The 25,747-nt window shown below is 53.6% G+C and overlaps 3 protein-coding genes across 22 annotated transcripts in view; 1 reads left to right on the top strand and 2 right to left on the bottom strand.

The window, feature by feature from the left end:
• Positions 1-148: 148 nt before the first annotated feature.
• Positions 149-2,569, bottom strand: ARL6IP4 (ARF like GTPase 6 interacting protein 4). Of its 12 annotated transcripts, none has more exons than XM_027124978.1 (6): positions 2,441-2,569; positions 1,941-2,114; positions 1,225-1,512; positions 1,006-1,123; positions 518-587; positions 149-439 (listed from the first exon to the last, which is right to left on the bottom strand). In XM_027124978.1, the coding sequence occupies exons 2-6, from the start codon at positions 2,101-2,103 to the stop codon at positions 383-385; spliced, it is 696 nt and encodes a 231-aa protein (XP_026980779.1). In that variant the 5' UTR covers positions 2,104-2,114; positions 2,441-2,569; the 3' UTR covers positions 149-382. The 12 variants fall into 12 exon arrangements, 11 of the variants coding, with proteins under 11 accessions (XP_026980779.1, XP_026980782.1, XP_026980781.1 ...); XM_027124981.1 differs by having other exon boundaries at positions 1,225-1,488; XM_027124980.1 differs by having other exon boundaries at positions 1,225-1,488; positions 2,279-2,518.
• A 2,081-nt stretch (positions 2,570-4,650) lies between these two features.
• Positions 4,651-8,587, bottom strand: OGFOD2 (2-oxoglutarate and iron dependent oxygenase domain containing 2). The gene is made up of 7 exons (XM_027124973.1): positions 7,895-8,587; positions 7,412-7,468; positions 6,556-6,669; positions 6,366-6,465; positions 5,574-5,701; positions 5,068-5,322; positions 4,651-4,994 (listed from the first exon to the last, which is right to left on the bottom strand). Exons 1-7 carry the CDS (start codon positions 8,024-8,026, stop codon positions 4,731-4,733), a joined length of 1,050 nt encoding a protein of 349 aa, XP_026980774.1. The 5' UTR covers positions 8,027-8,587; the 3' UTR covers positions 4,651-4,730.
• The window catches only part of ABCB9 (ATP binding cassette subfamily B member 9), a 37,673-nt gene continuing 17,504 nt past the window's right edge, over positions 5,579-25,747 (top strand). Inside the window, exons 1-6 of one of the 9 annotated variants that reach the window (XM_027124965.1) lie at positions 8,519-8,636; positions 8,736-9,148; positions 9,925-10,212; positions 10,871-11,026; positions 13,601-13,682; positions 22,172-22,856. In XM_027124965.1, the coding sequence (XP_026980766.1) occupies positions 22,256-22,856 (601 nt within the window). In that variant the 5' untranslated portion in view covers positions 8,519-8,636; positions 8,736-9,148; positions 9,925-10,212; ... (1 more) ...; positions 13,601-13,682; positions 22,172-22,255. The other 8 variants (XM_027124963.1, XM_027124964.1, XM_027124966.1 and 5 more) reach the window with 8 other exon arrangements.

Below are 25,747 nucleotides of genomic sequence, written 5' to 3'. Positions count from 1 at the left end.
GGACCTCATCTGAGGGTGAGGAGGGCAAAGGTGGCTGACGTGGCCTGTCCTTTCCCCAAAAGCTCCTGGAGTCCTTATTTTTGCCCTGGAAGTAGGGCTGCACTCTTCTCCCCTCCCCTCCTCAGCACAAAAAGCAACAGCACAGAAGTCTCCAACCAGGGTACGTTTAATATCTGGGAAGCTGCACTCTTTCAGGAGTTAGGGGAGCCAGTTAGGCCAGTGACCCTGCCCTCCACCCCCTGCATGTGACAGGAGGCTGGGCCAGAGGCCGGTCTGCAGGAGAGAGACAAGCAGCGTCCATCGGGCTCCCTGCTCCCCACCCTAAGGCCAGCCTTCAGGCTGTGCCACCAACACTGTGTGCAGGCCTTGGCCAGTGGGGCCCTCAGGGCAGCAGCCCTGCTCGCATCTGGAAGGCCAGACCATCCCCTCGGGTGGCTTGCTGGGGAAGAAAGCACACAGGAGGGGACACATCAGAAGCAGAGCTGGGGGTGGGCCTGGGCAAGGGGGCGACACCCACCTTGTTGATCTCTCTGTGTCGTTCCTTGGTTACGATTTCCTCTAAGACCTCACCGTCTCCCTTAATGAGCCTAGAGGAGGGGAGGGAGGCTGAGCCTCTAACTTAGAGGCCAGAGCAACAGAACCAGAAGCATCCAGCAGAGGGGTGCCAGGCCTCAGGCCCCCACCATCTCGAGTAGGCGGAGCCTGGCCGCTCCCACCCCTCCCTCCCACCCTTGGGACAAGGATGAGGGCGGCCCGGTGGGCTCTGCCATCGGACCAGCCAACAGCGGCTCTTTGAAGACCCCCGCCCAAGGCCCTTCCAGCCCCTGCAGTCGCCTGCTCTGAGGAATGGGCAGCAATGGCCTGAGAAGTCCCATCAACGAGTGACTCCTTTTTCTCCCTCATCCTCGGTCCTTTTAGAGCAGCAGAAGCTGCCACCACCTCTCCTCCTGAGTGCCGGTCTGGGACCAGGGCGCCCAGGTGCCGCCGTGGGGCCCGGCTTCCCACCTGGTGCGTCCTGTCTCCGGGTCCACCACCTTGCGGATGACGCTCTGCCGGGCATCCCACTCCTCCTTGGTCATGGGCTTCATGGCTTGGATGCGGGACTTCTGCTCGTCCGTCAGGACTGGAAGGTAAGATGGCAGGGAGGTGGCGGGGGGCGGGGCTCAGGAATGGGGGCCTCAGGGAGGGGACCCTCCCTGCCTTGCACACCAGGCAGCACTGTACCTGGGCCGTCCTCGTCCTCCTCGGCTGCTCTGTGCCACTGGTCCAGCGAGGGTCCGGGCAGAGCCTCGGTCTGCTGCACCTTGGCCTTATCCTTGTCCCTCTTCTTCAGCTTCTTCTTCCTTTTCTTCTTTTTCTTCCTCTTCTTGTCCTTGTGCTTCCCCCGCTTCTTCCGGCCATCGCTGGAGGAAGAGCAGCTGGAAGAACTGGAAGGAGAGGAGGAGGGGCTGGATCGTGGTCTCCTCCGGGCCTTGTGTTTGCTTCTCTCTGTGACGCAGGGAGAAGGTGAGGCTGGAAGGCCAGGAGGCGAAGAAGTAAACCTTCGTCCCCTTGCTCTGGCCTGTAGCAGGCTTAGGCTGACTACAGAGGGCTGAGACCCTCCTGGCAGGGCTTTCTAGAGGAGGTCTCTGCACCCTGTGGAGAGGCACTTTCTGGGCTGCGCAGTCACTGCCTAGGAGCAGGGCGGCCAGCCTCCCTATCTCAAACCCAGCTGCACCAAAAATATGATTAAGTGCTCCCTTCACTCCGTACTCAATGGGCTGGCCCAGCCCCTGGATTCTGAGCGTCTTTCAATCCAGATATCCAGGATCTACACTCGTGTGCCTCTGAATAGCGCTCACCACGATTTCCCCACAGCCAGTCCGGAGAAGCCCGCCCAGCTGCCTGCAACTTCCTCCATGAAGTTCCCTCACCCCTTTCCCATTCCCTCTGGTTCTCACCCTCCGCCCCAGAGGAGGTGGTGCTGGCCTTGCGGCTTCGGGATCTAGAAGCCGAGCAGCTTCTCGGGGCGTCCTTACTGCTCTTCTTCCTTTTCTTTTCCGACCCTCGCCCCCGGGACCGGCTGCGACTCCTCGAGCGCTTGCGAGAGCCGACGTGAGCCATAGCGCCGCGGGCTGGAGACGGGGAGACGCGCTTAAACTGGGGATTGATCACAGGGCCGGCCCACAGACTGGGTTCCGAGGGCGGCTCTACTCGGGGCCTGGTCACCACCCGGGGCAGGGATATTGAGGGGATCCGTGCAACCGCACGATCCTCGGCCACCCCCACCCCTGGGTACCCCGGGTTCTCCGCGGACTCCCGGATCCTCCGCTGCGGCCCCTTTAAGGGCCCGCCCCCGCCCGGACGCTCCACGCCTGCGCACGCGGCTCAGGCGCCTCTAGAAACGGCCACGATCCTCAGCTGCCAGGTGCGTTCTTCATTCCTTTCCGCGCGCTCGTACCCTCCACCCCGCGCCCTCCGCGGCCTCGCCGCCTGAAAGAAAGTCCCCGCGGCTGCTCCGCTTCCTCCTCAACTGCCCATCCGGCCGGACCGCCAACCCCGCACCACGCCTTCGCGTGAGGAAGCGGCAGCTGGGCGACTTCCGGCCCGGGACGGTGCTCTGGAAGGCCGTCCGACCGCGAAGCAAGGCGCTGCTGCCTTTAGTTCTGAAGCCCCAGGTTCCGTCTCTGGGACAGCCCAAGAAACTGAGTCTGACGCACTGACCTCCCGGAGAGGCGAGCTGCGGCTCCAGGCGGAGCTCCCAGACGAGAGGCCTGCTCTCTAGCCTGGCGCCAGTCCCGGAGCCCACGGGTCCTTTGCCGCAGCTATGCCCTCTCCCGTCACTGTCCTTTCGCCGCGCCCGCAGCATCCCTAGTCTCCGTGATGCCCCAGGGAAGAGGCGACTGCGCGCCGCTTTCCTCTCTGGATTGTCTGCGAACGTGTCCACTGCGACGGGCCGTAAGCTCCAGGGCCTTGGTCTTTACACCGTCTCCACCCAGTAATACAGAGGTCGCAAACTCAAATGTCCATAAGGACCAGAGAGGGCATGACAATGAATGACGGAAAGACCCCTGTGAGAAAGTGCACCGCAGGCCCGTCTAGACTGGGGGCAGCTGAGTCCGCTTCTGCTGATTACTGCAGTGTCGATTGGGGCCCGGTGTTTCCAGATCTTCCCACCTTCCCACGGAAGCCAGAACTCAAGCTTTCAACATGGAAAACCCTCCCAAACACAGCATAGCTGCAGGCCTCATCCAATCCTGGGGCCGCCAAGTTGCAAACTCTTCAATAGTAACGACAGCAGCAAACTCACAGGTCTGTTAAAAATCACTGTACAGGGCTTCCCTGGTGGCGCAGTGGTTGAGAGTCCGCCTGACGATGCAGGGGACACAGGTTCGTGCCCTGGTCCGGGAAGATCCCACATGCCGCGGAGCGGCTGGGCCCGCTGAGCCTGCACGTGCGGAGCCTGTGCTCCGCAACGGGAGAGGCCACAGCAGTGAGAGGCCCGTGTACCGCAAAAAAAAAAAAGGCACAAAATCACTGTATAAACCGTAAGTCACTTGATCTCCACAACACCTCTAGGACACGAGTACTTTCCAGAGGAGGAAACAAAGGCATGGAGAATCATGTGGCTTACCCAGTCACAGCCGGAAGCGGCCGAATCAGAATTCAAACCCAAGAGGTCTGGCTCCAAGTCCTTGCTTTTAATCCCTCTGCAGTAACCCCTCCACACGGTCCAGAAGATGCTGTTGGCAGCCCATCTAAATCCCCCTTAGTGACGGGGCGCTCACTCCCAGGGTGGTGTCTGCTGCTGACACCTCACACCTGTACTCTTTTTTTTTTTTTTTTTTTTTTTTGCGGTGGGCCTCTCACTGTTGTGGCCTCTCCCGTTGGCGGAGCACAGGCTCCGGACGCACAGGCTCCGCAGCCATGGCTCACAGGCCCAGCCGCTCCGCGGCATGTGGGATCTTCCCAGACCGGGGCACGAACCCATGTCCCCTGCATCGGCAGGCGGACTCCCAACCACTGCGCCACCAGGGAAGCCCTGTACTCTTTTTTTAACATTTATTTATTTTTTATTTTATGTATTTATTTTTGCCTGCATCGGGTCTTAGTTGCGGCACGTGGGCCCTTTGCTGTGGCGCACGGACTCTCTAGTTGAGGTGCGCGGGCTCAGTAGTTGCTGTGCACGGGCTTAGTTGCCCCGCGGCATGTGGGATCTTAGTTCCCTGACCAGGGATTGAACCCACGTCCCCTGCATTGGAAGGCAGATTCTTAACCACTGGACCACCAGGGAAGTCCCTCACACCTGTACTCTTCTCCTGAAGATTCCCTGGGCCGCTGGGAATCACCTTGCCCTGGAGATAGATGGATGTCTGGGAAGTTACTCACCCCCTCCCTACCCCAAAACACCCTATAGCTGATATCTGATGTGGAAGGCAAACTGTGGTATGATTTATGCTCCAGAGAGAGCCCCGTGGGATGGGGCTGAGGCTGGATGCCATTTCAAACCATCTTGGCCCAGTTCCTTCCTGCTCTGTCCTGCTCCCTCTTCTCCCAAGAGTATCCCCTCCTTAAACCACCTGCACAGGAATCCCTGTCTCAGGCTCTGGTTCTAACAAACCCGGCCTAAGCCAACGTGTCTGCTCAAAGAATGACCCAGAAGCTCGTGTGTCCTTTTGAACCAAGATGTGCTGAGGGCTGCAGGGTGTTTATTTCTGCCCCTCACCCCGCCACACTGGCCCCAGCCAGGCTCAAGTCAGAGCACACACGTCCACCGTGGCGGGCTCCTCGCGGGTGAAGCCGTCACCGAAGCCCTCATCATCCACCAGGTCGGGCTTGCGGCAGCACATGGGGCAGAGGCGGTTGCGCACAGCAGAGGCGCGGAGCCAGACGACCAGGTTCCAACGCTCACCAGTGCCCAGGGGGCGGGCCCCGTGCAGCTGGCCCCCACGGTGCAGGATGCCCTGGCCCACCACGTGCTCTACCTCCAGGGGGTTGGCCAGGGCCGAAGGCGCCTGTGGACAGCGGGGCTTAGGCCTGGGCACTCTCAGTGGCCCCAGCCCTGCCCCACGGGTCACACACACTAACCTGGAAGAGGTCCCCAAAGTAGAGAGCACCCCCCGTGAAGGCCTTGCCCAGGGCCACGTTGAGGGTGAGCTCGGCGTTATCGTAGTGGCAGCCCAGCTCGCGATCCTGGCCTGGCGCGTATTTGACCACAAAGGCGCGGTGGCTGTCCAGCCAGCCCCTGTACTCTGGGTACAGCAGGGCCATCAGCGGCTGCAGGAAGCGCTCCCTCAGTGGCGTCACCAGTGGCTCATCCAGGCCCAGCTCGTGTAGCAGCACCTGGGAGGGGGATCCCAGGGTCAGCGGGGAAACTGGTACGGCCTCACCCTGCATCCCTGGGGGAGTCCCTTACTAAGGACACTGTTAAGTGTTTTGCAGACATCAACGTGCTTAACTTCATAATAATCCTGCTGTGATCTCATTTTACAGATGGGGAAACCGAGGCTTGGAGAATGTCTGCAGCGCTGGGGATACATCTCACCAGACAATGTCCCCACCTCCTCGGGCCCACCGGGTGGAGCCTCACCCACCCCATAGTTGTTCATGGTGTTGGGTCTTCCCTTGGGCATGTCTGACTGCTCGAAGTGGTCCAGCTCCTCCAGCAGGGCCTGGCAGAACGACGCTGTGAACACCGGCAGCCGGTAGATACGCTTCTCCTCTGTGGAGGGAGGGACAGTCGGTTGGCCGGGAGCTCCGGTGTGGGTTTCAATCTACCCATAAACTTTTCACTTCCCCCAGCCTCAGTTTCCTCATCTGTACAATGGGGATGACGTGAGTACTCACCTCTCAGGGCTCTTGTGATGATTAAATGACATAATGTGCAGCAGGGGAGCCCTATTCTTGGGCCCCCCACTCATCCCTGAAGCCTCACCCTGCCCTGAGGTCTAGCCTCCAAATTCAGATGTGCACCTCATCTGGCGAGCCCTCTCCCACAGTTCCAGGTCCTGGCAGGTTCAAGAAACCTCATTCTTGCCCACTCCTTCAGGTCTTGGGATAGGAACGGCTCCCTACCCCCAACCCCACCCCCGTTGCTAGCCCTGGGGCGGGGCCCTCCCCATCCCTTGCTGATTCCTTAGCCCACACTTGTCTCAACTGTCCCTTTGTTAACCTCTTCAGTCACCCCTATTTGAGCGTGTCTGATGCAAGGCACTGAATAACTGTTGGATAAGTGAGTGAATGGATACAGATGCCCTGTTCCTGATGGGTCTGTCCCGCCAGCCCTTCTCAGTCCTGCTGGTTTGATTTTTGGAGGCAGATATGGTGGGTGGAGGGACCTCAGTCTCCCACCCCCAGTGCTGCAAGGTGATGGGCCAAGACCTCACCAGAAACTGTCTCCAGCCGCTGGAGAAGGCCCTGGAGGTCTGCACCTGGCGATGTGCTGTACTCAGCTGCGGCCAGAAACTCGGGGGCCAGAGCCACATCCTGGGGGCAGAGCACACAAGCCGTGGGGCAGACAGCCCTCAGGACCGGATGCCTCCGCCTCCTTCCAGTAACCTGCCCCCTGCCAGGTACCTGCAGTGAGCTGTAGACATCGGGCCGTGCTGGGTGGTAGGAGCTCGCAATGAGGGCTTTCCTGGCGGCCGACTCCTGCCCCAGCCGCTGCCGCCGCTCCACCTCCTTCTCAAGCTGGGGTTACACAGGGCCTGGGTATGAGGTTGGGGCCTCCCATCCCCCCCCCCCGAGGCCACTGTGCAGATGAGGAAACTGAGGCTCAGGAAGCCCAGGGCATGGCCAGGGCTGGGAGCAAGGTCTCCCTGTGCTCCTGACTCTACCAGGGTAAATGGCAGGTGCTAAGCTGTTAGCTGAAGGGGCATCCTTCCAGAAGGGGGCCCATCCCACTCAGGGCTGCACCAGCCTGAGCCTGGCTGGGATGAGACCCCTCGCTGCTCCTCAACCAGCTGGGCCCACTCAAGGAGGGGAAACAGAGTCCCGGTCAAAGTTTGTGTTCCAGAGGCTGCAGCGGGCTGTCCTGGGAAGCTTCCCGACACTTGACCCCCGGGTGGGAGACAAGCAGCAGCCGCAGAAGTGGCGTGGGGGAGGGTTGAAGAGCCAGGAGCCAGGCGGCCCTGGGCGGGACCTCCACTCCACCTGCTGTGAAACCTTGGGCAAGTGACTCCTCCCCGGAGCCCGAGTATCTCAAGAGGGCAGGAGGCAGACAACTTGGCGTTGCTCCTGCTTTCTCTTTTTATGCTGCCAGGACCCAGATGCTGTGGTGAGTGAGGACAGGAGGGGGGAAAGGGGAGGTCTAAGGATCTGACACTGGCAGGCCTGAGGCTGGGAGACTCCTCAAACTGCTGATGCACATCTAAAGAGGAAAGGCCAGGCTGGGTGCGGAGGGAGCAATCGAGGGCGGGCGGGGAGTTGTTACCTCTCCCAACAGCTGCTGGAAGTCCTTGGGGCTGACACAGCCTCGGCTGCGCAGGATCTGGGAGCAGAAAGGCCAGTGAGCGCGACGGTGTGACCTTGGGACGTTTAAGTGACTTAAACGTCTCTGAGCCTCAGTTTCTCCTTGAAATGGAGATGATCCGACCTCACAGGATCATTGTAAGGATGGAATGCGATAAGCACGTTGAGCACAGAGCAGGGTTCCCAGCTGCTCTTGGTAATAACACTGACAGAGTACTCTGAGCCAGGCCCTGCCCTGAGCATTTTGCATGTACGTTTATTCATTCATTCCTCACGACAATCTCACTAAAGATACCACTATCCCCATTTAAGGTTGAAAACAATGAGGTACCTAAAGGTTACGTCATTCTTGTTGTCAGATCTGAGCGCACTAAAGGCAAAGCAAACGACCCCTCCGCCACCCCTCCCCGCCCATTTCCCCGCAGAGCCAATAGAGGCCACTCACGGGGCCGTAGTCCTGGCGCAGCTGCTGCTCGCTCCGGAAGCGCACGTGCAGGCCGTAGCGCGCCACGTACAAGTTCTCGGAGCAGAAGCAGGCGCAGCGGCAGAAGCGCCGCGGAGCCGCCGCGGTCCCCATGGTGAGGTGCCGCGCGCGGACCCGCCGGCTTCCGTTGGGGCACTTCCGGATACGCCCCCAGCCGAGGCAGTCTGGAACCAGGGGCCAAGGGTCCGTTCTAAATTCCCAAGTGCGGAAAAGAACGAAGACTCCGCCCCAGAAAACGGCCTGCGGTGCTGGAAGATGCTCCCGGCCGGGTTGGGGCTGGCAGCCTCCGCTGGGAGCACGCGACTTTCTCGTTCCGCTTCAGAGTTTCTGCATCCACGAGGCGGGAATTAATCGTCGACTTTACAGATAGGTGAACTGAGTCACACCTTCACAGGACGTGGAGAAGTAGGGACTCGGAATCTCAAGACCTTCTGCTTAAATGCTGGCTCCCTTTTCTGCTCGGAGGTTTTGAAGAACCAGCGAACGCCACGAGGACAGAGCTCTAGGGTCTGACCTCATTCCCTCCAACTGCTCTCCAGTTTTGTGCGTCTGAGCTTGGGTTTAGCATTTATCCGGGGTCCTTGCCCGGCGCTCCCGTTGCCAACGCCACAGTCTCGGGGTTCGCCGCGGATCGCCCCAGTGAGTGTCCCCACGAAAACGCTCAGTCCCGTGAGACTTCCGGTGGTGCTTCCGACGCCTTCAGGTGTGAATAGGGCGTGGTCGGTCGGTGGCCGCACCCAGCGCAACCAGGTTCAAGTTCTGTACAGCCACAGTGTAAGCTGAGTATGTTTCTGTCTTACAGAGCGTGCCCTCCATCCTCGGGGAGACCCATCACAGCACACGCAAGCCATACCTTGGGAACCCCGTCATGGTCCGCCATGCATCCCCAAGACCCCGGTCTGCAAAGCCCCGAGAAGAAGCTTGGGTGTCAATCCTATTGAGCTGGCAGAACTAAGGCGTGCAGCTGGGGAGGAAATCTTGACCCCTGGAAATGACCCCTGTCCCCTGCCTTAGTTACCTCCATGGCTCAGCGTGATGCAGGGATGGGGGGTGGGGAGGAAGACTCTGGGGCTTTAAGACTCTGGCCCTTACCCTAGATCAACAGGTGACTGCAGATGACAGCTGTTGACCGAGGCTCCTCTCTACTGGACCTGAGCTAACACATCTACCACCCACCTTATCTCCTTTCATCCTTACAGCAAACCTTTGAGCTAGGTACTGTTACATCACCGTGTTACAGGCGGGGGAACCTGAGGCCCAGAGAGGTGCAGTGACTTGCCCCCTGTCACTCTCCAGTAAGGGACACGTATGGGGTTTGAACCCAACAGTCTGCTCTCTGAGTTCCCTGTTCACCACAATAGGAATACTCTGAGTGGTGGGATTTTGAGGGATGTTGACTTTTCTCTTTGGGCTTGTTGGCATTTCCTTCCCTTCCTTCCTCCCTCCCTCCCTTTCTCTCTCTGTCTCTTTCTTTCTTCTTTATATATATATATATATATATATAAATATTTTGGTCGCACCGTGTGGCTTGCGGGATCTTAGTTCCCCAACCAGGGATCAAGCCCATGCCCCCTGCAGTGGAAGCACCGAGACCTAACCACTGGACCGCCAGGGAATTCCCTTGTTGGCATTTTCTTGATAACTCTGCTTTCCTTTCCCCATGTGTAGACACAGGTTCACGCTCACACACTCACATCCACAGTCACACACACACTCAAACACAGCCTTACATGCTCACACATGCTAACACACATTCACACACAATCACACATGCGCTCACACCCTCACACATACCATCAACACACACCCTCACTTGAACACACACAACATTCCACATACAGTCACAGTCGCACACTCCTATTCATACACCCAATATCTCACACACATGCACACCCTCACAAAAGTACTCACCCACACTCACATCCCACACACAGTCACACATACACACACACACACACACAGGCAACAGCCCCTGTTCCTGTCTTCTTCAGGGCTCCACGGCCCACCCCTTGCTCCTGCTGAAGCCCCAGGACCCCAGAAGGAAGATGGGAAACCTCCAGGCCCTGTGATGCAGTGCCAGGCCATCCTCCCAGCTGTCTCAATCAGCACATTCGGGGCACCAAGGCTCGAGCCAGCAAAGTCTCCCCTCCAGCACCTTGAGGGGCCGGAAGAGGGCCCCTGCTCTCTGGACAGAGCCTGCACAACAGCCTGATTGGTTTTCACACTGGCTGGGCAGGGGCAGCGAGACCCTCCTGTCTGGGAGTGTGGAAGGAGTGCGTGTGAGTGTGTGGAAGTGTGTTTTGAGTGACAGACAAGATCCCTGCCTTCTGAAGCTTTCAGTCGAGTGGGGGAGACAGGAACAAGCAAGGAGACCAGTATGAGATCAGGTTATCCTTGTTCAGTTGTAAGGGCTGGGAAGGCACTAGGCTGGTGAGATGGTGAGTGCCCGGAGGCGGCTGCTTCGGACACGGTGGCCAGGGAAGGCCTCCTGAAGAGTGACATTTCAGCTGAGCTCTAACTGTTGCAGCAAGATCTGCAGGAAAGGGTTCTAGACAGGGAGACTGAAGGGGCAAAGGCCCTGCAGTGGGCTGAGCTTGGCATGCTTGGAGAACAGCAAAAAGCATACAAGAGGGCAAGTCATAGGGAAGGAGGCCAGGTGGTATTGAGACCAAATCATTGGGCTTAGTAGGCCACTGGGAACATTTTGGATTTTACTCTGTTTGCAAAGGGAAGCTGTTTAGTCCTCACAACAAACCCTATGCGGTAGGAACTATCCCCATTTTACAGATGTGGAAAACAAGGTTCAGATGGCTTGAATGACCCACCAAGGTCACACAGCTCATACACGGTGGAGTCTGGAGTGGAACCCAAGTCTGACTCTGCTGGGTTGTTCCTAAAGGCGCAGCCAGGTCTCTCAGTGCCCCCTCCCCTCCTCAGGTGTGAAATCCAGGTCACTGGGCCGCGGAGATCCAGGGGCCTAGCCCAAGCCTCCTGAAGCTACCAGGCTTCCCCAGGGAGGAGAACGACGGTTGAGGACCTGCTTCCCCCCTCAAGGACCCAGCTCCCCAGCCCAGAGCTGTGTGGCCTGAGAAGGTGATTAAAGTTTTACAGCCATCTTGATTGCCCAGTGATAGTGAAGGGCCCTGCTCTCCAGGAAAGGATCCATTTCCCCAGCTCTGCGTTCATCCCACTCCTAAGGGCCTTCCTTCCCCAGGAGGCCCAGGGGAGACCAGCTCCCCAGGCAGCCACCACGCAGGCTGGACCCCAGCAACTTCCCCCGCAACACACACACGTGCACACCCCGGCTCCCTGGCTAGTGTTCTCCTTTCACAGTAGTTTTTGCAAGATAACCGTTTCCTGCTCCTCAGTTTAGACTGGCCCTCCCCATGCCCCATCTCTTCCTTGGAAACAGAGTCCCAGCCCCACCCTGCCCCAGCCTGGGCTTGGTCACCAAAGGGAACAGCAGCCAGAATAGTAGTAGTAAGCACCGAATCAGTATGCTCGTTGCCAGCACTGACGTCCTTTTGTTGACCTTGTGAGGTACTATTATCCCTATTTTACAGATGAGGAAACCGAGGCTCAGTGAAGTACAGGGGCCTGTCTAGGGTCATAAACCTTGTGAGTGCAGGACCAGAATTAGAACACCCATCCTTTGGACTCCAGAGTGATGTGTGTGTGTGTGTGTGTGTGTGTGTGTGTGTGTGTGTGTGTACATGTATGTATATGTATCTATGTATGGTGTGTACGTGTATATATATGTATACATGTGTCTATACATATTCTTTTGAATTGACAGCACACATGCACAAATGGGCACAAATCATAAGTGTACAGTTTGGTGAATTTTCACAAACTAGACAGCACCCGGATCCCAAAACAGAACATCCCAGCCCTGCAGAAGCCCCCATCCATGTCCCTCCCCATCAGTCACTAGCCACCTCCCGAGGGTAGACACTATTCTGACTTCTAAGAGCAAAGATCAGTCTTGCCTGTTCTTGAATTTGATACAAATAAAATCATATGAAAAAAATAATAATAAAAAATAAAATCATGTATTATTTTGTATACCACTTCTTTCACTCAGCATTACGTTCTTTTTTTTTTTTTTAATTGAAGTATAGTTGATTTACAATGTATCAGCTTTTGGTGTTCAGCTATACGTACATATATAATATACATTCTTTTTCATTTGTATGTATGCTTTTTCATACTTTTTTCCTTTATGGTTTATTATAGGATATTGAATCTAGTTCCCTTGTTTATCTCTTTTATATATAGTAGTTTGTATCTGCTAATCCCAAACTCCTACTTTATCCTCCCCAACCCCCAGCATTATTTTCTCCTTTTTTATTTATTTTTATTTTTTTTTCCTTTTTTTAAATTAATTTATTTATTGGCTGTGTTGGGTCTTCATTGCTGCACGTGGGCTTTCTCTATTTGCGGCGAATGGGGGCTACTCTTCATTGATGTGCGCAGGCTTCTCATTGCGGTGGCTTCTCTTGTTGTGGAGCACGGGCTCTATGCGCGCAGGCTTCAATAGTTGTGGCACACGGGCTCTGCGGCATATGGGATCTTCCCGGACCAGGGCTCGAACCCATGTCCCCTGCACTGGCAGGCGGATTCTTAACCACTGCGCCATCAGGGAAGCCCAGGGTTATGTTTTTAAGATTCATCTGTGTCATTATGTATAGCAGTGGCTCATCCCTTTTCGTGGCTGCATAGTATTCCACCTGGTGACCACTCCACCATTCACTGAGTCATTCTACAGTTGATGGACATTTGCATTGTTTCCAGTTTGGTGATGTCATGAATGAAGCTGCTATGAACAATTTTTATTGTGGTTAAAACATAGATAACATAAAATTGGCCATTTAACCAATTTATTAATAGACTTTATTCTTTAGAACAGTTTTAGGTTCATAGCAAAATGGAGTGGAAAGTACAGAGATGTATCACGTGCTCCCTGCCCCCATTCCACACAGAGCCTCCCCCACTACAAACATCCCACACCAGATGGTACATTTGTTACAATCGAGTGTCACATTGATGCATCATTATCACCCAAAGTGCATAGTTCACATTAGGGTTCACTCTTGGAGTTGTATATTCTATGGTTTTTGACAATGTTTAGGGCCATATATCTACCATTACGGTATCATACAGAATAGTTTCACTGCCCTGAAAATCCTCTACTCTCTGCCTGTTCATCCCCCCATCCTCCCTTAACCCCTGGCAACCACTGATCCTTTTACCGTCTGCATAGTTTTATCTTTTCCAGAATATGATATAGTTGGAATCATACAGTGTGTAACCTTTTCCGATTGGCTTCTCTCCCTTAGTAATATGCATTTATGTTTCTTCCATGTCTTTTTTATGGCTTGGTAATTCATTTAGTCTTAGCACTGAGTAATATTCCATTGTCTGAATTACCATTTTATCCATTCACCTACTGAAGGACATCTTGGTTGCTTCCAAGTTTTGGCAATTATGAATAAAACTGCTATAGACATCTATATGCAGGTTTTTGTGTGGCCATAAGTTTTCAACTCGTTTGGGTAAATACGAAGGAGCATGATTGCTGGATCATATGGTAGAAGTATGTTTAGTTTCATAAGAAGCCGCCAAACTGTCTTCCAAAGTAACTGTGCTGTTTTGCATTCCCACCAGCAATCAAAGAGAGTTCCTGCTTCTCCACATCTTCGTCAGCATTTGGTGTTGTCAGTGTTTTGGATTTTGGCCATTCTATTAGGTATGTAATAGTACCTCACTGTTGTTTTAATTTGCAATTTTCTAATGACAAATTACGTTGAGCATCTTTTCACGTTTATTTTGCATCTGTATATTTCATTTGGTGAGGTGTCTGTTCAGGTCTTTTCCCTCTTTTTAAATCAGGTTATTTGCTTTCTTATTGTTGGGCTTTAAGAGTTCTTTGTATATTTTGGATAACAGTCATTTATCAGATATATTTTCTCCCAGTCTGTGGCTTATCTTCTCATTCCCTTGACAATATCTTTCACAGAGTGGAAGTTTTTAACTTTAATGAAGTCTAGCTTATCAATTCTTTCTTTCATGGATCATGCCTTTAGTATTACATCTAAAAACTCATCTCCATGCCCAAGAAAATCTAGATTTTCTCCTAGGTTATCTTGTAGGAGTTTTATAGTTTTGTGTTTTACTTTTAGGTCTATGATCCATCTTGAGTTAACTTCTGTGAAAGGTGTAAGGTCTGTGTCAATATATATATGTATTTTTTGCACGTGTATGTCCAGTTGTTTCAGCACCATTTGTTGCAAAGCACCATTTGCCTTTTCTCCACTGTATTGCCTTTACTCCTTTGTCTGAGATCAGTTGACTATATTTATATGGTTCTATTTCTGGGCTCTCTATTCTGTCCCATTGATCTATTTGTTCTTTTGTCAACACCACACTGTCCTGATTACTGCAGCTTTATATAGTATGTCTTGAAGTCGGGTAGTGTCAGTACACCAAATTTGTTTTGCTCCTTCAATATTGTGTTGGCTATTTTCACACAGCAAAAATGACAGAGCCTGGGGCTTCCCTGGTGGCGCAGTGGTTAAGAGTCCGCCTGCCGATGCAGGGGATACGGGTTCGTGCCCCAGTCCGGGAAGATCCCACATGCCGCGGAGCGGCTAGGCCCATGAGCCACGGCCGCTGAGCCTGCATGTCTGGAGCCTGTGCTCCGCAACGGGAGAGGCCACAACAGTGAGAGGCCCGCGTACCGCAAAAAAAAAAAAAAAAAAAGACAGAGCCTGGATTTGGCCCCAGACCTGAGTCATTCTAGCTTTTGGATAATCCATCCAAGAGCTTTTCTTCACGTACAATTAATATTTGCTTTCGTTTTTGCACAAACAGTATCACACTTCAGCTTGATTCTCCCCCTTGTTTTTACTCAACAGATTTTGGAGGTCATTTCATACCTTTAGGTAACATTTGTGTATGGATAGATACATAGATTTTTTTCCCCCCATGCTACAGGGTATTTTTTGAGCGATGCTCTGTAATTATTTGGCCAGTTCCCTATGGAAAGGTATTTAGGTTATTTCCAGACTTTTGCTACTCCAGTGACTATCTGCAAACTAGTATCTTCACTCCCTCCACAAGTCTATCTATAGAAGAAATTCCTACTGGGTCAGGAAAAAAAAAGTACATTTACAATCCTGCACTTTGCCAAATTCCCCTTGAAGGAGGCTGTCCCATGTGAGAAGCAGAGACTGTTTTACATTCAGAGAGCATTTTTAGCCTCTGACCGGAGGCTGGAGAGATGAGGGTATATCTTGCCTCACCTGCCGCCCCTCTGGGCTTCACCTACTCTCCTCAGCTTTTGGTTCAGTCCACACTGATCCCTTTTCTGCTCCTCAAATGCCAGGTGAGTTCCCACCTCAGAGCCTTCCCACTGGCAGTTCCTTTCACGGAGAATGCTGTCCCCCCAAACCTCTCCATGGCTCCCTCCTTCTCACCTCTCGCCTCTCAGGGAGCCCTTCCCAGCTAAAGAGACCCCATGGCACTCTCCATTGCCTCACCCAGTTTTACTTCTTTTACAGGAAATAAATCATACTTGGCACCACATGAAATTATGTTATTTACTTGTTGGTTTTCTATCTCCCCCACCCCGCGAAGGATGGGAGTTTTCCGTCTTTTTTCACACCCAGCACCCAGCACCCAGCCCCCAGCGATCGCTGAGTGCATACGGCTATCTCCCTCTCCCAATCCCCACCGCCCTGGCTCTGTTTGTCTCCGTGAAATGTATTCCCTTCCAACAGGTATAATTTACTTATTCATTACGTGTATCGCCTGACTCCCTCACTAGAATGTCAGCTCCAGAAGGGCAAGGATCTCGTTTTGTTCCCTGTAGCATCGCAAACGCTTAGAATGGTGCACGGCACATAGCAGGTGCCTTTCAACAAATATTGGTTGAATGAAGGAAGGAATGAGGATCCTAAGCTCAATCCTCCGAGGCTGGCTGGTAGGCCCTCCGGAGGAAAAGGACGGTTAAAGAGCAGGCGCCCCAGCAGCTGTGGTCACTTTCTTCTGCTCAGAATGGGCCTGAGGTCTCCAGGGATGGAGCACCGAGCGGAAGGGCCTGGTCCTGCGGATGAGGGCGGGGCTCGTCGCAGGTGGGCGGTGGCTAGCTGTGGTCACGCCCCCACGAAGGCCCCGTCCACCAGGAGGCCCCGCCCTGCCCGTCAGCTGGCCTGTGTGCCCGCCCCCCTCTGCTCCGACCTTGCTGCTGCGCAGCAGCCGGGGGCGGGAGGCCCGGAGGAGCAGCGGGAGGAGGGAGAGGCGGGAGGGGTGGAGCGAGCGGGGCGCCGGGCGCTGTCTCCAATGAACCGCGCGGAGCCCGCGCCCCTGAGGACCCCAGCCCGCTGCGCCCCCTCCCCACGGCTCACCTGGTGCCAGGTAAGCTGACAGGTAAGAGTGCGGGGCCCGGGACCCCCGACCCGGGTCTTTCTCAAGTCGAAGTGCCAGACCGGGCACAGGCTGGAGGGACATTTGGCTCTCCCTGCCTCGGGGATGGAGTAGGCATCTCAGTTGAAGGTGGGAGACTTCCTGGCCCCCCCTCCTGGTACCCTAGCACCCGCAGCCGCAGGTCCCAGCCCCCCATCCCTGCAGCATCCTTTCCACGCCGCAGGGAGAATGTTGCTTTTTTTTTTTTAACCATTCAGGTGCCGCCACCTCTTGGAAAATGGTGAGGGTGCCTTTTGGCGTGGATCCTGGGATGGCTGTTCTCCCCCCAGGATCGGACTGGCGCCTCTTCTGAGGGCTCCCCACACCCTACAGCGTTGCCTGCCCACAGATCCTGAGAGGCTGGCTATGTCAGAAACCTGGGAGCAGGCCTGGACCTGCCGACCTTGGCAAACCCCTTCCCCTCAGTCCCCCCAGCTGGCCAATGGGCTGACCCTTCTCTGCATCCACCCCGGCAGTTAGGCCTGAGGCTTCCCAAGGGCCTCTCCCTTATTTCTAGTTCTTTGTTAAAACAGGGTGCCCCCTCCCCAGACATGACGTTAATTCAGACAGCTTTAAGCTGGTCTGACAGGACTCCCCCCACCCTGGAGTTAGGCTGCCCTCAATTCCCCTGCTTCAGGTGGGCAGGTGACAGGTGACAAGAGGAGGACGGCAGGAAGGCCACAGTGACTCCCCAGTTTGCCTCACCTAGAGCGGTGAGTTATCTGAAACAACTTCCCCAGATGCCAGTGTGGGATGTGCAGGCTTAGCAAGGGTGGGAGTCAGGATGGAATAACGTGGACTCAGCTGAGTCCTGGCCCTGCATCCAGAGACCCCACAATGACACTGTCCCACAGAACCAGCCCCAGTCAGCTGGGTGATGACTGCTTTGGGGTGAAAAGTTCACCCCCAAAGTTGGGGGAGAGCTGAGCTGCGTGGGCCCCCCAGGCCCTTCAGGACCCTTTCTTGGGAGCCCTGAATAGCCTGGGCCCAGAGAATGAAGTGTGGGGTTTCAGCTCTGCCTTTGCCTATTCTCTTCAGGTCATTTGACTTCCCCAAGCCTCTGTTTCCCTATCTGTAAAATGGGAATGATAACTGAGAGAACGTCCCAGAGTAGTGGTGAGGATTAACTGGGATGGGAGGTGACAGGCACTTAGCACATTGTCAGGCACTTAGTAACACCCCATAAACTGTAGCTGCTGTGGTTATGATAATAATTGCTATTTGTTATCTCCTGGCCGTTCCAGACTTTCCTTTTGTGCACCTGACAGCTGGAGATGCCCCAACCACCATTTCTTCTACTGGGAAGAAAAGCCTTTGACAGGACCTGCAGTGGGGGTGTGGTCACTTGCTAATCCTGTGCCATTCCTTAGCTCTTGGGGTCAAGGCGAGTTGACCCTGTCTTCCTGGGCACAGCAGACCCTGGGCAGTGCCTGCTCTGACCTCTGGCCACCACCTTGTCCTTGTCCCTTGGGGCACACACGTCACCCTTGTGCCCACGATTTGCCCTCCTGCTCCACCTGGCCAAGCTCAGTTGCGTCCTCCAGGTCAGGCAGATGGTGTGCTGGGACATGGCTCCAACCAGCCCACTGGCCCCCATCCTCCCCTCCTCCCAGTCTTGGCTGGTGGTCTTGTCCCCTTCACTCTCCTGCTCAGTAACTTTAAAAATAACAGAGTAGTCTGTCCCCACTGAGGGCTGTAACCTGACCCAAGTTGGATTCTGCTCCATCAGAGCCTGGAGTAGAAGGACTCAGCACTTAGGAGCTGGGGACCCCGGTGCTCTTGCTGTTCTGTCCCCAGCTCACGGGGTGACCTTAGACAAGCCTCCCTCCCTCCCTCTCTGGGCCTTAGTTTCCCCATCTGTAAAACGTGGTTCAAATAGTCTGTGATGCTGGAGTGCAAAATTTTCTTTTATTCCAGTGAAGAAGATAAACAGCTGGGGCTCCCATGTGGGTGGTTGTCAAATGACATTACCCGAAGCAGAGGGTGTCGGGAAGGGACTGACCCAGTGACTGGGAGTCGGGATGGGGAGGGCTGGCCAAGCCCCTGGGCTTCTGCCTCCTGTCCCACTTCTGAATCCCAGCTCCTTCCCGGCAGCTAAGGGACTCCTTGTACCCACCAAGAGGTGAGTTGCAGCCAAGGTGGCTGACGGGGCCCAGGCAGCCGGCAGTAGCTTGGCCAGGAGGCCTGGTGAGGCACCCGGCCAAGAGCATCCCTCCCTGGGCTCCAACTCACACTCACCCACTTGCTGGCTCCTCGAGGCCTCTGCATTGCAGCAGATAGAAGCCTGCACTGTCAGCCCAGCCAGGGCTGGGGGTGGAACAAGGGCCTGGGCAGGGGGTGTCTGTCCCCCTGTCCCCACCTTCACTCCCTCCCCTGCCCTTGGTCCCAGTCAGCCCTGGCTTCCCTTGGAGAGGCAGCTGCTGACAAAGCAACTGTCTTCTCTAGAACATACTTGAGTCTTCCTAGAAGTGCTGTGGTGACAGCAGGGCCCAGGCTTGGGGACCGTCACGCCCCTGGGTCCCCTCTGCATCTCAGACCCTCCTGGGCATCATTAAAGGTCTTGCCTACCCCTGAGATGCTGTTTTGAAGAATTATGCCTTTGGAGTTGAGAGCACAGATTTTGGAACTCGAAGGCCTTGGTTCACATCCCAGGTGTGCCACTTCCTAGCTGTGTGACCTGAGGCAGGTTACTTAACCTCTCTGTGCCTCAATTTTCTCACCAGAAAATGGGGATGATAATAGAACATACCTCATAGGATTCTTGTGAGGATGAATGCATGTAAATCACTCAGAACAGTGCCAGGTGCACGATAACATCAATAAGTGTCTGCTCTTGTTACTGTTGCTGCTGTCCTTGTCATTGTTGTCACTGTGTGTCATCAGTTCTGCTTCTTACCTGAGCCCCCTCTGGTATAGACTATTCTCCTTCAGTGAATACTCTCTGTTAGCACTTGCTATATGTATGTATGTGTGTGTGTGTATATATATATATATATATATATATATATATATTTATTTATTTATTTAATTGAAGTATAGTTGATTTACAATGTGTTAGTTTCTGGTGTACAGCAAAGTGATTCAGTTATCCATATATATACATATTCTTTTTCATATTCTTTTCCATTATGGTTTATTACAGGATATTGGATATAGTGCCCTGTGCTATACAGTAGGACCTTGTTGTTTATCTGTTTTATATACAGTAGTTTGTATCTGCTAGTCCCAAACTCCTAATTTATCCCTTCCCCACCCTTTGGTAACCACAAGTCTGTTTTCTATGTCTGTGAGTCTGTTTCTGTTTCATAAATATTTGTGTCGTATTTTAGATTCCACATATAAGTGATATCATATGGTATTTGTCTTTCTCTTTCTGACTCACTTCACTTAGTATGATAATCTCTAAGTCCATCCACGTTGCTGCAAAGGGCATTATTTCATTCTTTTTTATGGCTGAGTAGTAGTCCATTGTGTATATGTACCACGTCTTCTTTACCCATTCATCTGTTGATGGACATTTAGGTTGCTTCCATGTCTTGGCTGCTGTGAGTAAGGACTTGCTATATTGACAAGCACTTTAGCTTAGCAGTTTAGAGCCCAGCTTTTGGAACCAGACAGCTCTGCGTTCAAATCCCGGCCCTGCTGCTCACCAGCTGTGTGATCTTTGGCAAGTTATTAGCTTCTCTGGGCCTCAGTTTCTCCGTCAGCTAAATGGGGATGATAATAGTGTAAATCTCGTGAAGTTGCTGTGAGGATTACATAAGCAGACACGTACAAAGCCCGTGACCCACATAAAGGGCGGGGCTGCTAGGAAGGGCCGTGCCGCCTAACTGTTTGCTTGTAGTAATTGGGCCCCTGCCGTGTGTCAGGCATGTGGTACCGAGATTGTGAGCCAGGTGCTGGGACCCTTCACACACTGGCTCGAGTCCTGGCTGGGGCCTTGGTTGGCTGAGTGATATGGACCATGTGCTTTTGCCTCTGTGTGCCTCAGTTTCTCCAGCTGTAAATGGGAATGTGGAAGCAGCAGCCTCATGGGGTTGTGTGGGGTTTCTGACATTGGTCTGAGCACTGGAGCTGTGGGGGGAGAGGGTCTCTCAGTCTGGCCCCCATTCCCAGTCACTACTCACAGTCACCCTTCCTGTTGCTCTGCACCTCTCCCCTCCGCTGGGGACTCCAGAGCTTTGCCCATTTTGCAGATGGGACAACAAAGACCCCAGGGGAGAGAGGGATGAACCCAAGTCATGAGGTGGCACTCAGGGGCACACCCAGTCTGGTCCCAGTCCTGCCCTGGAGAAGCCCCACTCCCAAACTCAGGCCCCCAGGCCCACCTCCCTCCGTGTCTCCGCAGCTCCTGGCGTCTCCCAGGCCCTGGTCCAGGCCTGAAGGACCCAACGTGGGACATACCTTAGGCAAAGCAGACATCGCGCTCCAGAAAACCACAAGGGGCTAGGGCTGAGGGCGAGGGGCAACCTGGGCTGGAGGAAAAGATTCTGGAAACTTCCAGGCAGATACAAAAGTCTCTGGGTTGCTCACAGGCCTGCAGACACCCCTTCTTGGTCTAAGAGGGTTCAGGTTTATTTCGGGAGACTGAAGGCCTGATGTGGGGAGGAGGGAAGTGGACAAACATTTATTAAACGTGCACTATATGTGGTAACAATCAGTAGCAATTATTACGGGCTCGGCACTGTGCCCAGACCTGATGTTCACATATTAAACCTCCTGCTAACATTTTACAAAAGAAGAAACAGGTTCAGAGAAATTAATGATTGTAGTAGTAATAGCGGTAGTAGTCATAAGGCAATGACTCTTCATTATATCCTTTGCTGATTTCAGTTTCATCTGCAGAGCCCTGCACATCCCTGCACCCTCACCTCTCTGACCTCATGGGGCCTCTTTGCCTCCCTCAAGCCACACGTTCCTACCTCAGGCTCTGGCGTTGTCTGTTCCACCTGTCCAAAATGCTTTTCCCCCAGATCTCCACGTGGCAGACTCCCTCACCTCTTTCAGTCTTACTCAAGGTTTACCTTCACAGCGAGGTCTTCCCTGGCCCCCTATTTGTTTATTTATTTGTTTATTTGTTTTTGTCTGTGTTGGGTCTTCGTTGCTGCGCGCAGGCTGTCTCCAGTTGCAGTGAGCGGGGGCTACTCTTTGTTGCAGTGCGCGGGCTTCTCATTGCGGTGGCTTCTCTTGTTGCGGAGCATGGGCTCTAGGCACGCGGGCTCAGTAGTTGTGGCTCGCAGGCTCTAGAGCACAGGCTCAGTAGTTGTGGCACATGGGCTTAGTTGCTCCGCGGCATGTGGGATCTTCCCGGACCAGGGCTCGAACTCATGTCCCCTGCATTGGCAGGCGGATTCTTAACCACTGCACCACCAGGGAAGCCCTGGCCCACTATTTAAAATTGCCCTCACCGCCCCTCATGGCCCCTCGTTCCTCACAGCCCAGCCCTATCTCTTAACATACTGTATCATTTAGTTATTATGTTTATTATCTGTCTCTGACATGAGTGTCTCATCTCCACAAGAGCAGGGATCTTTGTTATTTTTGTTCACTGTTAAATCCCCAGTGCAAAGAACAGAGTCTGGCCCACAGAGGGTGCTCAATACATATTCCTTGAATGAGTGGAGCCGTCACAATACCTCTGTGAAATCAGTATTCTTGTCACTGCCATTTTACAGATGAGGAATCTGAGGCTCAGAGACGTCAGGTGACTTGCCCAAGGTCACACAGCCAGCAAGTAGCACACCTGAACCCCTTGCCCTGTTGCCCCTACAGGTCTGGCCTCGCCCCACAGACAATGGCCTTGCCCCCATGAGCTAGAGCCTGCCCCTCGGTGCCTGCCCACCACCCGCCAGCAGGATGCAGCTGTGGAAGGCAGTGGTAGTGACCCTGGCCTTCATGAGCTTGGACGTCGGCATGACCACGGCCATCTACGTCCTCAGCCACCTGGACCGCAGCCTCCTGGAGGACATCCGGCACTTCAACATCTTTGACTCGGTGCTGGACCTCTGGGCGGCCTGCCTGTACCGCAGCTGCCTGCTGCTGGGGGCCACCATCGGCGTGGCCAAGAACAGCACCCTGGGGCCCCGGCGGCTGCGGGCCTCCTGGATGGTCATCGCCCTTGTGTGCCTCTTCGCGGGCATCTACACCATGGTGAAGCTGCTGCTCTTCTCCGAGGTACGCAAGCCGGTCCGGGACCCGTGGTTCTGGGCCCTCTTTGTGTGGACCTACATCTCACTTGCTGCGTCCTTCCTGCTCTGGTGGCTGCTGTCCACGGTGCAGCCGGACGCCAAGGCCCTCGAGCGGGGGGCAGGGGCCGAGGCCGAGGGCCCCCCTGGGGAGGACCAGCCCGCGCCCGAGCAGGCCTCCGGGGCCACGCTGCAGAAGCTGCTGTCCTACACCAAGCCCGACATCGCCTTCCTCGTGGCCGCCTCCTTCTTCCTCATCATGGCAGCACTGGGTAAGTGAGGGCTCTCTTCTTTCCTCTCACATTTTAACATCTTACTTACGTGGTTCAGATATCAAATTGATATGCAAAGGTAAACACTGAGAGTTTCACTCCTAATTCTACTCCTGACTGCCCTGATCCCGGTGCCCAGGGCTAACTCCAGAAGAAGGTTCCGGAAGCTTCCAAGTGGGCAGGAAACCACTTTTATTCCTTTCTTGTATATGCTTCCAGTGTTTCCTTATGCGGCTACAAGCAAATAAGTACATGTCACTCTCCCCACCTCTTACACTCCATTCTGTGTCTTGCTTTTCTCACTTAACAATATATCCCGGAATTTTTCCAATCGGTATCTCATTCTTTTATTTGGCTGTGTAATACTGCACTGTGTGGCTGTACCATAGATTATTTAGTCGGTCTCCCGTTGTTGGACTCTTGGGTTGTTTTGAGTCTTTTTCTCTTGTTCATACATGTTTCATATAAATGTGCATATATCTGTAGGATAAGTTCCTAGAAATGGCATTTATAGGTTCAAAGCATTTTTTGTAATGAAGCAGAATAGAATAGAGCCATCAGGGTATGTAGTCTGTGGTAAGGTTAAGTATTGTTTTGTGAAACTTTTATTTTAGCTGTGTGCGCCTGTGTGTGTGTCCTGGTTGGTGATGTAAATTGTATCTGTTACTGTGGATCTGGTCCAAACAGTTTTAAAGCAACACTCCAGCAACGTGGGTGGGAAGGGACATCACGGGGTGGAAACTCCACGGGTTCTGGGGGTTCGTGGGCAAGTGCTCAAACCTTTCAGAGACTCATTTCCTCCTTCTGTGAAATGGGGATTGGGAGCATCCTTATCCCAAGGTGTTGTAAAGTTTGAATAAAAAGACAGAGAGGAGGAGCTTCCCTGGTGGTGCAGTGGTTGAGAGTCCGCCTGCCAATGCAGGGGACACGGGTTTGTGCCCCGGTCCGGGAAGATCCCACATGCCACGGAGCGGCTGGGCCCGTGAGCCATGGCCGCTGAGCCTGCACGTCCAGAGCCCGTGCTCCGCGACGCGAGAGGCCACAGCAGTAAGAGACCCGCGTACCGCAAAAAAAAAAAAGACAGAGAGGAGAAGGACAGGTGCAGAGCTTGGTATGGCATGATGAGTACAGGAATGTTAGCTGCTATGAGTCGTTACATGTTTAACTCCCAGGGACAGAGTCTGGGAGTAGCCACAAAGCCAGAGTGATCTCAAAGAGGACAGGCGAACCCCAGAGCCCATTTCCTTGTACCATCCATCCTCCATCCTCTCAGTCCCGGCCCCTTAACCGCTGTGTGATTTTAGGCAAGTTACTTAACCTCTCTAAGTCTCATCTCCTCATCTGTAAAATGGGCGTCAGCAGTTGCGGGGTTGTGAGGTTCAGTGAGTCAATCCGAGCAAGACGCCTCGGACAGCTCATGGCACACAGAAACCTCGCAGTAAACTTTAGTGGCCGTGAGTGTTGGGATGACCCCTTTTCATTTAACCAGATAGTTTCTCCTACTCATGCTTCAAGGCCCAAATGTCTGCTCCTGAGACGCCTACTCAGATTCTGCCGACCGTGGCCCTTAATTACAGCATCGGTGACATGAAAATCACATGTCCACTCTCCTTTCTCCCCTTCCAGGCTTTGAGCCCCTCGCAGACAGGGGCCAGGTCTGACTCATCCAAGGCCCTTGATACCTGGCACAGAATCAGACTTACTGAGTGAATGAATGCATGAATGAATGACCGTCCTGCCTGTGTGGGCAGATGTTGCCCCCACGGCCTCGTTTCCCCTGCCTCCCAGGGTGCTGTTGTCAGCTGGTGTGCGCTTAGGGAATACAGATGTCCTAAAATACAGCCGAGCAGATTGCACCAGCCTGCAGGATTATGTCAAGGTTATGGGCTTCAACTTGAAATCAGGCCCCCCGACTTCATCAGTAATTTTAATCAAGTTTACTTAACGTGGCCAAGCTTCAGCTTCTCATACTGCAATGAGGGCTTCTTCAGGTTATTGTGAAAATTAAATGAGGTGAAGCACGGTGCCTGGCAAAACTAGGTACTTCTTCATAAAAGTTAGGTACTGTGATTATTAACAATTATTTTTCAGTCAGCCAGCATCCAGTAGGGTTCAGCTTTTTCTGAAACCTTATAATCTAAAAGAAAAACCACCCATTGTGAAAAAAAAAATAGTTTTGTGCTGAGTATCTCCCGTTGAGATATGGATTTCCTGGCAACCTAACTACAATAACCTTGGGCAAATGACTGAGCCTCAGTTTCCTCATCTGTAAAATGGGAAGAATGATAATAGACCACCTATGGGGTTATTGGGAAGCATTTGAGACTTGAAAGAGATGAGGGAGCAGCTATCTGGGGTAACAGTGCTCCAGGCAAAGGGAACAGCCCGTGCAAAGGTCCTGAGGCAAGAAGGTGCCTGATTGTTAAAGGAAAAGCAGAGAGGCCAGCACAGCTGGAGCAGAGGGAGTGGGGGGAGAGAAGAAGGTGAGGCAGCTCAGTAGCAGGGCCCAGTCGTGCAGGGCGCCGTCAGCCACTGTAAGGCCTTTGACTTTGATGCTGGATGAGATGATCTGCCTTGGGTTTCACAGGCTCCTGCTGTCGGTTGAGTGGAGAACAGGCTGATGGGGATAAAGGTGGCAGCAGGGGGAGCCAGGGGTTTGCTGAGATAGTCTAAAGGAGGTTGACAAACCTGGGTGGGGCAGTAGAGGCAGAAAATTCTGGAAATATTTTGAAGGTGGAGCCACAGGATTTGTTGATGGACTAGAGAGTTTCACCTGGTTCCTGGGCAGATTGGACAAAAGAGTTTGCATACCTGCTTAGCATAGCACCTACCCAGCAAGGGCTCCATAAAGGTCCATGGTGGTTAATATCATCACTGGTGCTTGCTGGAAT

This window comes from Aethalodelphis obliquidens, unplaced genomic scaffold (assembly GCF_003676395.1).
Source record: "Aethalodelphis obliquidens isolate GAN/ISIS:26980383/991018 unplaced genomic scaffold, ASM367639v1 scaffold28, whole genome shotgun sequence".
Classification (NCBI taxonomy): domain Eukaryota; kingdom Metazoa; phylum Chordata; class Mammalia; order Artiodactyla; family Delphinidae; genus Aethalodelphis; species Aethalodelphis obliquidens.
This window is presented reverse-complemented; position numbering and strand designations above follow the sequence as displayed.